Raw genomic sequence first — 12,746 nt, 5'->3', positions numbered from 1 at the left:
ACATTCCGTTATCCTTGTTTTGCTTTTGTTGACGTTCATCTTATATCCTCCTTCAAAGACGCTGTCCATTCCGTTCAGCTGCTCTTCCGGGTCTTTCGCTGTCTCTGACAGTTAAAATGTCATGAGCGAACCTCAATAATTTTATTTCTTCTCCATGGATTTTAATTCCTGCTCTGAATTCTTCTGTTTCCTTTACTGCTTGCTCAATATACAGATGGTGTAACGTAGGGGGTAGGCTACAAACCAGTCTGAATCCCTTCCCAACCACTGCTTCCCTTTCATGCCCTTCGACACTTTCACCTGCCATATAGTTTTTGTACAAATTGTAAGTAGACTTTTGCTCCCTGTATTTTACCCCTGCCACCTTCAGAATTTGAAAGAATATTACAATCGACATTGTCAAAAGCTTTCTCTAAGTCTACAAACGTCACAAACGTAGATTTGCCTTTCTTAATCTGTCTTCTAAAATAAGTCGTAGGGTCAGTATTGCCTCACGTGTTGCAATAATTCTACGGAATCCAAACTGACCGACCCCGAGGTCGGCTTCAACCAGTTTTTCCATTCGTCTGTAAGGAATTCGCGTTAGTATTTCGCAGCCGTGGCTTATTAAACTGATAGTTTGGTAATTTTCACATCTGTCAACACCTGCTTTCTTTGGGATTGTAATTATTATATTCTTCTTTAAGTCTGAGGGTATTTCACCTGTCTCATACATCTTGCTCACTAGACGGTAGATTTTTGTCAGGACTGGCTCCCCCAAGGCTGTCAGTAGTATCTCCCATTTCATCTTCATCTACATCCTCTTCCATTTCCATAATATTATCCTTAAGTACATCACCCTTGTACAAACCCTCAATATACTCCTTCAAACTTATTCCTTTCCCTGCTTTGCTTAGAACTGGGTTTCCATCTGAGCTATTGACATTCATACAAGCGGATCTTTTCTCCAGAGGTCTCTGTAATTTCCTGTAGGCAGTATCCCTCTTACCCTAGTGAGATACGCTTCTACCTCCTTACATTTGTCCTCTAGCCATGCCTGCTAGACTTCCTGCACTTCCAGTCGATTTCATTTTTGAGACGTTGTATTCCTTTTTGCCTGCTTCATTTACTGCATTTTTATATTTTCTCATTTCCTCAATTAAATTCAATATTTCTTCTGTTACCCAAGGACTTCTACTAGTCCTCGTCTTTTTACCTACTTGATCCTCTACTGCCTTCACTACTTCATCCCTCAAAGCTACCCATTCTTTTCCAAAATTCTTTCCCCCATTCTTGTCAGTCGTTCCCTAATGCTCTCCCAGAAGCTCTCTACAACCTCTGGTTCTTTTAGTTCATCCAGGTCCCACCTCCTCAAAATCCCTTCTTTTTGCAGTTTCTTCAGTTTTAATCTACAGTTCATCACCAGTAGATTGTGGTGAGTCCACATCTGCCCCTGGATATGTCTTACAATTTAAAACCTGGTTCCTAAATCTGTCTTACCATTATATAATCTATCTGAAGTCTTCCAGTATATCCAGACCTCTTCCACGTACGCAACCTTCTTCCACGATTCTTGAATCAAGTGTTAGCTGTGATAAAGTTACGCTCTGTGCAAAATTCTACCAGGCCTCTTCCTCTTTAATTTCTTACCCCCAATCCATATTTACCTACTACTTCTCTTCCTACTATCGAATTACGGTCACCCATGACCAGTAAATTTTCGTCTCCCTTGACTATCTGAATAATTTGTTTTATCTCATCATACCTTTCAACACTCATCATCTGCAGAACTAGTTGGCATATAAACTTGTACTACTGTTTTAGGAGTTGGCTTCATGTCTATCTTGGCCGCAGTAATGTGTTCACTATGCTGTTTGTAATAACTTACGCGCCCTCATATTTTTTTATTGATTATCAAACATATCCTTCCATTACCCCTACTTGATTTTGTATTTATAGCCCTGTATTCACCTGACCAGAAGTCTTGTTCCTCCTGCCACCTAATTTCAGTAATTCCCACTATATCTAGCTTCATCCTATCCATTTCCCTCTTTAAACTTTCTAACCTACCTGCCCGATTAAGTGATCTAACATTCCACGCTCCGTTCCGTAGAACGCCGGTTTTGTTTCCCCTGAGAACGTCGTCCTGAGTAGTCCCCGCCCGGAGATCAGAATGGGGGCCTATTTTACCTCCGGACTGTTTTATTCAAGTGGCCGCCGTCATTTAACCAAACAGTAAAGCTGCATGCTCGCGGGTAAAATTATAGCTGTGGTGCTTTCAGCCGTTTCCAGTACCAGCACAGCTAGGCCGTTTTGGTTAGTGTTAGAAGGCCGGATCAGTCAATCATCCAGACTGTTGCCTCTGCAACTACAGAAAAGGCAGCTGCCACTCCTCAGGAACCACACGTTTGTCTGGCCGCTCAACAGATAACCCTACATTCTGGTTGCACATACGTTACAGCTATCTGTATCGCTGAGGCACGCAAGCCTCTCCACCAACGGCAAGGTCCATGTTTCGTGGGGGGGGGGGGAGGGGGGGGCAGGGGGGTGATCAGTTGTAAACGACTTCTAAATATGAGGCCATGGTATCAGCATACTCTGAAAGGAATGTAATTGGTACACACTACTCGGACCTGAAAACGTGCCTTCAGTAAGTGATTTAAGCAGGTGCTTTCAAGTTACTCATATTGGCAGCTGTTGTTGATTGGAATTCTGGAGTATTTATTGGGTTTTTATTCGTGATGAAATTACGGAAAAATTCTGTTCAGTAATTCCGCAGTTGTAGCACTGTCAGGGGTGATATTAAAACTGGTATGGCGCATAAACAGGACTAGAATATCTTCCGATTTTCTGTCAGAATTCGAGGCAGTTTCATTGTGGTAGCTACTGAAAGCGTTTCGCAATGAAGTCCACTCAAAGTTTCGAGCTGCAATAAAACGTATCCATTCTTGTAGATCGTGTGTTCTTTTAAATTTGGCATGCCTTTTTTTTAAATTGCACTGGAACCGTGTTCTGATTTGGTGTTGGTACAACAGGGAATCAGTTACACCTTTACTAAATGAAATTATATGGTGCCAGAGACCTTAACAAGTCTCAATCATGTGTGATGCATGTATGCATACTGTAGCAATGAATTAACGTTTCTACCAAGGACAGGATTCGAACCTTGGTCTCCCGCTCAGATGCGCTAACCACTAAGACACCCTGGCGCACTGACTTTGCGTGGACTACGCTAGCACGCCTTTCTCTTCGATCCAAATCCCATTAACCCTCAGCTCAATTGTTACTCCCCCTAAATTTGAACAGTATTGCAGACTCTCCATCTGTATTCGAATTTCGTCTCGGCATCGGCAAATTTTCATTAATCGCTTCAGTCTCAATTTACACATCAGAGATATTTGAAATGTTGGGAAGGTCCCTGCAATCCTATCGTTTCATTTGATTAAAACACCTATCCCTGGGTTTCAGGCAGGGCCCAGTGGTTTTGTTCACTGCCAAGGTGCTATTCGAATACAGTTCTAGAACCCGTGTAATGTTCAATTCAGAGTGGGAGAGGGTACTACGTGAGCTGAGGCGCGAAAGAGGGTTGGGATTGAGGAGGGAGGCATGCTAGGATAGTCAGCGTAGTTGCGCAAAGCCACTGTGCCCGGGTGGCGTGGTGGTTGGTGCATCTGCTAGTGAGCAGGAGACTTGCATTCAGATCCTAGCCTTGGTAAAAATTCTCATTCATCGATTCAGTTTGCACGTATATAAATCTTTCATTAATTTATTTGGTGTACATCTCTCAAATGTCCGACACTATTTCCTTCAGTTTCAGCCACTTCTGGTCTACACATAAATTGGACGGAAGGAGAGGAGACTGTCTCTTAGGAAGGCGCAAGCAGACATTTTCTGCTTTTCGAAACGAATACACTTTTCATTTATTATTTGTGGATTTGGATGTTGCGGAGGTCAGTACCCATGAAAACACTTTCTGATCACTGATCCCTATATCAATCATGATGCTCCCTGATTGCTCAGTCATTTTTGCTAAGGGGAAATGTATGATTTCGCAACCATTTAAACTTCGACTGGGCTCCTGAACTTGTTGCGCAAAAATCTTTAAACAAAGCTTCAGAGCACTCTTGGTTCAATTGGCTTTAATCAACTTACCGATGGTAGATTGAACTTACCCCAACTACAACTGTATGATTGTGGTATGTTCGATGTAACTCAAGTTTTCTTAGAACTGTTAAACACAAGGCATTAGTCGACACGTGACTGAAAGGAACCCTCTTGTATCCTAAAAAATAATCAATCACACAGTAAGCCTGTTACTAATAAGAGCGTCTCCGTCCTGGTGCGCTCTTCTCCATTTACATGGAAATTTACCAATTAATTAGACAAGCCATATCGTGAAGTCAAGTTTGGTGAGAGAAAAAGAATGTAACACGAGGCTGGGTAAAGCCGGGTGTACTTGACTTGGAGCGAACAGTAGAGCGACATCAACGATTAAGAGCACTCAAATAGCAAAAGAGGCCAAGGTATTCCTTTAAGAATGGAACACTTTGAGAAGATTATAAAACATGAAATTCCAGCATTTATTTCAGTACCTTTCACACAAAAATAATTATACACCTCACAGCCGATTTGACGGGGCGTCGATTCGTCTCAGTTCCTAAGTGGGAGGAGGGAGTAAATGAATCATCTCTCACCATTCGTCGACGTCGATGTCGGTTGTACGTGTCGCGGCAGGGTGCTACGTCGGCTACGAGCTGTGCAGTAGCTAGTTGGCTGACTTCACCAATGTCCCGCGGCTTAGTAGTGAAACCCCGGAATGGTGTCTGCTTCTGCAAGTCGCCATGCTTTTAATAGCAGCAGGTGTAGGAAGCTGGATGTTAGGCCAGGATAATGTTATGCTCAATCTAGCGCTTCATGCGCAAGCGCTGGGTCGTAACGATTCGTCCATTTGACATCGAACAGGAAAAAGTAACAGTGACTATGAACATAAGGATGGAAGTCGGAAACAGAACATGTCCTCTCTCTCTCTCTCTCTCTCTCTCTCTCTCTGCCTGCCTCTCTCTGTGTGTCTCTGTCTCCCTCCCTACCCATTCATCTGCTAAGCTCACAGGCTACCAGAATTTTTTCTTCATCTTGGCGTTGTCATCAGCTGACAAATTTGTAGTGCCACTCAGACTGACCTGCATTGCCCTTTTCATGACCACATCTCATAGTGCAGGGAGGAACTTCGCCATTTCGCTTGGGCAGGTGCGTTACTAGGGAACAGTCGTCTGTCACGTTTTCACCGTCAGGACTGTTTCCAGCGTTGCTAGTACGCTGTTCCCTTGTCTTCCTGGATTCCTTAGTTTCTGTGACGGAGCTGTACATCACTTACTTGTAACAGCTGTCTCTGCTTGAGGCCTAGGCAGTGTCTTGTTTTTTATTCCCCTAAGAACCTCCTGGCATTCATGTTGTATAAGCAATGTCCTACCTGTCCAGAAAAATGTTTAAGCAGGCTGACTTCCTCTGTAGATATTTGGTTCTCGTGCCTGCATGTATGGATTCCTGACGTTTTGTTTATGCTCCGTTCTTGTGACTGCAGGGATCCACAGTTACCTGCAAGTTTTGCGTTGTCCGCCAGTCTCCATGTGAGGCGTCCATTCTTAATGATGAGGAAACCCTGCAGCCAACCCCTGTGTTGTTGCAGGCGGCTTCGAAATTCAGTGGCTTGGGTTTTGGCGGTATGGGGTCAGAGTTTTCCCTCGTCTTGGACTACTAGCACGGAGAATTATGTGAATGTGTGGTGTCTTCTTTCGGACATATCACACAGAATCTGCAGCTGTTATACATCGCACGTAAACTGAAGGTGGGTAAGGGAAGAAATGAAAGGGGATTACTGCTGTCAGCTGTATTGAGACATTACGCGGAATCGGCGGTGACAAGTGAAAATGTGTACCGTGCCGGGTTCGAACCTGGTCTCTACTGTTCACTAGGTAGGTTGCGGTAACCACTGCGTCATCCGTGATAGTGTTGTCGCTACTGCAGGTACGATGTCGGCTCGCCTCACGACCGATCCACACTCCCATCGAGAGCCACCTATCGGCAGCCCCTGTCCATTTCCTCCCTATTCGCCCTTCCGGGTTCACACAGAAGGTAGGACATGTCCAAAGGAATATACACGAAAATTTCATTTAATTTGATATGTCTAGTTAATAATCCGACCTCCTGTGGGAATCTCGGAAGAGCGAATCTGGAGGAAATGGGCAGGGGCTTCCGATAGGTGACGCCCAATGTGTGTTTGTGGATCTGTCGTGAGGCGAGCTGAGATCGTCGTTGTATCCCGGTTGACGCAATAGTTACCGCACCCGCCTAGTGAGCAGGAGAGCCCGGGTTCAAATCCTGGCACGGTACACATTTTAAATTGTCGCCGCCGATTCCACGTAATGTCCAAATACAGCTGACAGCAGTGATCCCTCTCCTCTACTCGGCTCTGCACCTTCGATTAACATATAAAGCACGTTGAATGTCGGAAAGCGACGACTGGCACAGGTATCACACTAGTTTTAAATTATTCAGTTTGTCAAGTGTGACGTCTACCTAAACTTATTCACACGAACTATCTACCTAAATTTTTGTGTAAGATAAATTACTTTGAACAACAACAAAGACGCCACCAACAACAGTTTTAATGAATTCTTTGTGAACACCTTTGTCTTTGTCCTAGGGGAATTACGGGTCAGAAACGCATAACTAGGAGCATCACAATTACTATAAATAAACTGTCAGGTCATCTTCATCTGTTGAATCCATGTTTTACTGCAACAACATTACTGAAACTCATATGAATAGGTAAAATTTTATTCCAAATTTTCACGATCGATAAGATTTATGGTATGAGCTACTACAAAAAAAGATGAAACGTTACATACAGAATTAAGGGGCCTGTTTGCTACTACTTAGATGCTATTAGTGTAAGCTTAAAGAGGAATTGTTGTGAGTAGTCGCTCTTTGACACACTCCATGCGTATATGTGTCAGTGATTGCACATCAATTTCCTAAGCCAGTGGGACGCAGATCTCAAACTTCAAAGAATCGACACTGAAGATAACATTTATGAGTGCTGTTGTTTACAGAATATCACAAGCTGCTTACGGGTAGCAACACAGTGTGGCTCATGAATGTCTAACAACAGTAAAGCGTCAGGTTAGATTATAGATGGATGTAAACTTATTTTTCATTTTGATTGAAAATGTATATTGACAGACTTCAGTTTTAATTAACAAATGCTGAATCACAAAATTTTTAATGAAATATTTTCTTTATTTCTGAATAGTTGGAAGTATATTATAACCTGATAATATACGGAAAGCTTTATTGTACAATGAAGAAAAATGTTCAAATCAGTAACACTGTCATATCTCCAGAAATAAAGTCATCCTTTCCGACCTCGTAAATCTTCCAGCTTTCAAAGGTGTTAGAGTATAATTGGGAATTGCGTGGTACTGACTTAGGAAACAAGTCCGTCCTTTGAACTTCAAATAATGTAAGACGATCAGGAATAGTTAACTGCGTCGGAAATTTTACTGGGAAACTGTAGACCTTCAGGAAAAATTGCGATATAACTAAACGTTACTATTTTGTAGAGAACACAATTGGCTTTCAAATAGTCGCTACAGCAAATATAAATCTGATGTAGCTTTTGAGGAACAAGGTTTGAAACCTAAATATTTCTTGGGGTTAGTTTGTTTTTTCAGCCAACTTTATCCCACATAAATCTCAAACTACACGTCTGAAAATGATTAACCTGCCAGTTATATTAAAGTTGTTAAATACCGTCCCAAGACATATCTATAAACAAAGTGAAGAGGTACGGTATTTCGACAAAATTTGACGACTTTAAATACAGTTTTGAATTAAAATAGTAAATAAAAATATGAATCATACAAACTGTACACAGTGAAATTTGTTAAATCGTCGTCAGTTTAGCGGCTTTACCACAACTATTCACTGAAATTCAGGTCTTCACTCTCTGCCAAACTTTTTTAAACATCGCCGCGACCGTTTTACGTCCTTTAGTGAGAAGGTTCTTGCTCACAATTGGTGGAATTTAAAAATTTTACGTCATCCCTTAATTTAACAAAGCTTTACATGAAAGCTGAGCAAAGTATGGAATGGTGGAGGGTGAAAATTTCCAAAACTAGACCAAATGACATGCGATAACTAGTTTTCCTTGATTTTGTAGCCTTGACTTCTTGACTGTCTTAACACTTCAACCGTCAAGGTTCGTGAAACGTACTCAAAGAAAAGTGTACGACGAGTTGTGCTGAAATGCACGAAAAACCTGAAGGTGTACGCAATCTGTAAAACGTGAATATTTCGTTATGATACCCGTCTTGTAGATGTACAAATATGGCTTAGATTTCCGGTGAAGTACATAGTTTCGAATCTCGCAACGTTTTACGCTACTCATTAGTTACAGCACAGTAAAACAATAGCTCTGTGTTCTGATAGAGCAACTATAAAAACAATCTGCATATACCGCTGCGTGGAAGGTAATTACAAAGTAAGAAAATCAGTTGCATAGGAAACACATTTCATACAAGGCGAACACGAACTGTTTATACCAATTATAACGTTTTGAGATCTCGGTCGAAACATGTGATACGAAGCATACTTGTTTACTTTCGAAAAACGAATGAAATAATTATTCCTGTATCTGTATTCTAACAGAGATTGAAATTAATAGCTAGCGCTCTCTCTCTCTCTCTCTCTCTCTCTCTCTCTCTGTCTCTGTCTCTGTGTGTGTGTGTGTGTGTGTGTGTGTGTGTGTGTGTGTGTGTGTGTGTGTGTGTGTCTGTGTGTGTCTGAGAACACCTCACAGCGAGTTATTCGATTTGCAGGAGACCGCTGGTGGCGGCTTAAATCCGAGGACAGCAGCATTCTACTCGGTAATGGAGGTCGACGACAGTGAAGTAGGATCTGAGTGCACCTCCTCAGAATCCTACGACGGGGAGCCGGCTGCTATGAGGCGGCGCTTGGACATCAAGGGCAGCTTCGCCACAACGGACCACCACAGGAGGGCTAACTTGCCTTCCGATAATAGAACAAGTGAATATACGGCCGCGGTACCACCTGCCAAAGAAGACGACGACCATTCAGGGAGTGACGAATCACTGCTAGAAGTTACACTGACGTCGCAACAGGAGTGTGATACAGGTCCTAGTGTCGTGGACACCTCGCACGATTGTTCTTTTATGAGCGCGTCTTACGTCGATTTAGCTGAAATGGGTGTAGGGCAAGAATTGGTGGAATTGGACATTGCTACTTCAAGCACTGTATCTACACAAATTACTTCAAGGGGAGGCGGTAGCAGAGGGGGAACGCTGCCTTCAATTCCACTCTGCATCTCCGAAGGAGCTTCGCAAATACGTCAGCAAGATGCCAACACATTCACTTGTACTAGAGATCAGTGGAAGATTTACCGCGAGGCAGGATATCAAAGGAAGACTAAAAGCGAAGACGGTGGTAAAGACTCCAGTGAAACCGATCTGTCGTGTGCCAACAGCTCTTCTGGTGATTCTAGCAGTGGTTTTTATGGAGACGTCGACGAGGCAGACTACACAGGCTCTTTAGCATCCTCAGCGGACCTCCTGGAAACCTATGACAATGTTAAGGAGGCTTTTGAGATGGAGAAGCAGAGAGAAGAGGACACTGTAAACTTAATTGGTTCCTGTCTTGAAAAGGTGTCATCTAAGATCGGTCACTTGCAAGAAATCGCTTCAAAAGTATTAAGCAATTACCGTATGCCTGATGCTGAAGCGTTAATTTCTGAAGCGGCTTTCGACACTGTTACCGGTCAAGGCAGCTCATCTACCAAGAATAGCCCCAGCAGTGTTGTCACTGGTATACCATCCAGCCATCACGCGTCCGTGGACGAAGTAGGAAATCCTGCACAGGTAGAGTGTAAGATGGGCGGTGAAAATGAAAATGACACTTCTTCTGAGCACGGTAGCAGCTGCGAGGAAAGATTCGTCGCTGTGAAAGCTTACGTACTCATAGCCCCCTCTAATTACGTTCCCGAAAATGGAAATAGTAGTGACGAGGAGGAGCAGAGGAGGGTGCCTTGCGAGACTGTTACGAAAGGCGCAGCTGTTACCGCTTCCACAAGGACGAGCGTAAGCACCACTGAAGACGACAGGGCGAGCACAAGGGTGCAGCTTGGAACATCTGAAGAAACAGCATCGAACAGGAGCCATGTCGACAGTGAATGGACGGATGAAAGCGATCAGGAGGGTAACGGCAAAAAGCTGCAGAACGCTTGCAAGTTGGCTCGCACGTCGCGCAAAGTAGTAGCACGCCAGCACGGAATAATGTCTCATATCAGCGCTATAGCCGAGCAGCGCCTTCGTAAAATAAACGTCACCTGCCTGACTATAATGAACTGCGTAAAGGGTACAGCAAATGTGGCGTGCACAGCTCTGGGAGCCAAGAGAGTTGCTCGGCTGTCTCTGCAGCAAGCGACGGCGAGGTCTGATAACACGGTCTTCCAAGTCGCCGAAGCTGCCAGCTCCACCTCGCGGTTCGCGAGGGAGGCCGTAGCGTTTGCTGAGAGGGCGGTGCAACTGCACCGGGAAGCCCTGGAGGCACTGACGGAGGCGAGGGCATTGTTGGACGGGATTCAGTTCGAAGAAGGTAGAGGTAGAGATCTCTCCCGCCAAGTCTCTGCCTTCGGAGACGAAATGGACAAACTGATGCAGCAGACGGCGAATATCAGTTTGGACGAATTGAGCGACAAGAAAAGTGTCGTGGCGTCGAGCAGGGGAGCTATGTCGTTTGCTTTGATAGAAGTGAAGGAACAAAGTACCTCTATAGAAAACCTGGCCCATAGATGTGACAGGGTTCTGTCTGATGTCCTAAAGGTCTTGCAGAGGGGCACGAGTAGTTCCGTCAAGGCGATAACTGCAGCCTTGGAGGCCCTTGAAACTTTCGGAAGTGACAGTTAAGTGTGATGAAAGTGGGCCCAGTGGTTTGCTATGGTAGCATTTTAACTTTAATGAGCACAAAGGGGAGGCAATTCTGTGACATTTTCCGCAGTTGCAAAGTTGGTTAGGTGCTATATATGAAAGAACGGCATCGGCAGGATCAATAACACTTCACCAATCACCGCTTGTAAAACGGCAGTCATCACTAAGAGACTAGGGATATCCTTAGTTGTACAGCCACATATTGAGTGCTCTCTTTTCGTACTGCACAAAGTTTTGACCTGAACTGTAGAGTACTTAAAAAAAATCCTCGCTGTGCTATCCAGAACCGATTATTCATGCAGAGATGTCCATGAATTTCTAATTCAATATCACTAGAAGATAGGAGTTCAACACAAGACAACTTGAGTGAGCATCGAAATGCATGACTTCCCCCAGCCAACGGACGGTGACGATAGTGTTTAGAATGAGTTCCAAACGGGCGCCTTATGTCCAAACCGACGGGAATAAGCAGTGTGGCGTCTCTGTACAGGGGAGGATACAGTCTTAATAAATAGCCTCAGTATATCTATGCGAGGCAAATGAACGTATATTGTCGAGACACCTTACCGATGGATGAGCGTACGATCTGACCAAAGAACATGTTGAAGTGTGTTGATCGTGGAAATGATTGTGGAGAAGTAGACTTTCGCTGTAAGATTATTTTCATAGAGTGTATTATAAACCCTAGTGTGAGTTGAATGTTGCTTAACGTAATGACCGATTTTAAAGAATAATAAAACTGTTGGGATGGGAAACATTGTCTAGCCTGTAGAAGACAAGACCTGTGTGAAGTTCACTGACATCTGCGAGGGAATGGGCCACGATTTTAGTAAATGCTGTTTTATCATAGGAATGTTTTAACTTTTTAACATTGTAAAAGTTGTGCCTCCTGATACTTGCCCTGAAATCAGAAGCGACGGCAAATTTTAGTAATGACGTACAGTAAATCATTTATGTAATACAAAAATTATTACAATGCATGTGTGTTTCATTCTTGCAAAACGTGCTCCTCATTTCCAATTTTGTTTATAGGAACAGTGTGCATCCAGAAACCAAGCTGACAATGTAAATTTGAAGTTGTGGGAATCTTAGCTGTACATTAATACTCCAAATAAACCTTGACTCGTATCTCGAGTGTCATGCGAAACTGTGTAACAAACACGTATTGCTTTTTGTGGACTTTGTACCTTACTGGAATCTTGCTGTTCTCATATTTAATTAGTAATTTTTAAGTCGGACGTGGGTTACTTCTTTTTACACTTCCATCTCGGCCTGACAGACTCCATCAGGAAGCGAGATACTATTTGAGGCCACTTTAACACTTCATAGCTGCGCATTTGAGTAGACTCACGCTCTCTACAACATACGACAAACGTCCGTCGAGACGACTAGTGTAACGTCAGAGGTTCGTTGCGGAGCCGTATTTCCGAAGCCACCGGTACGAAAGCGCCGAGGTCATACGTGTCGCTGTTCCATTTCCTCCCTACATGAAGGTCGTAAAAGAATTATCATCCAGAGTGAAGTCGTAGTTTGGTTCAGGGTGCCCACTTGGTAATCATAAGTGAATCCTACATTTTTAAAATGGAAATAGTCCGTAATTTAGTGATTTTGAGTTGGCTGTTGACTCAGATACATTTGCTACTGCATAAATGGATGTTTAGAGTATCGGTCCACCAGTTAGATTGTATTCCACAGGATTCTGTAAACCAACGTTATTTCTATAGGGCCGTCAATCAGTGACTCATGCACCTTTAGAATGAAAGA

At 43.4% G+C, this 12,746-nt stretch overlaps 1 protein-coding gene across 1 annotated transcript in view; it reads left to right on the top strand.

Moving 5' to 3' along the window:
• Nucleotides 1-11,385, top strand: part of LOC126146350 (uncharacterized) — a 31,130-nt gene extending 19,745 nt beyond the window's left edge. Inside the window, exon 2 of the mRNA XM_049915614.1 lies at nt 8,859-11,385. Within this exon, the coding sequence (XP_049771571.1) occupies nt 8,910-10,961 (2,052 nt within the window). The 5' untranslated portion in view covers nt 8,859-8,909 and the 3' untranslated portion in view covers nt 10,962-11,385. The remainder of the gene's footprint in view (nt 1-8,858) is intronic.
• The last annotated feature ends 1,361 nt before the right edge of the window (nt 11,386-12,746 follow it).

This window comes from Schistocerca cancellata, chromosome 2 (genome assembly GCF_023864275.1).
Source record: "Schistocerca cancellata isolate TAMUIC-IGC-003103 chromosome 2, iqSchCanc2.1, whole genome shotgun sequence".
NCBI lineage: Eukaryota > Metazoa > Arthropoda > Insecta > Orthoptera > Acrididae > Schistocerca > Schistocerca cancellata.
This window is presented reverse-complemented; position numbering and strand designations above follow the sequence as displayed.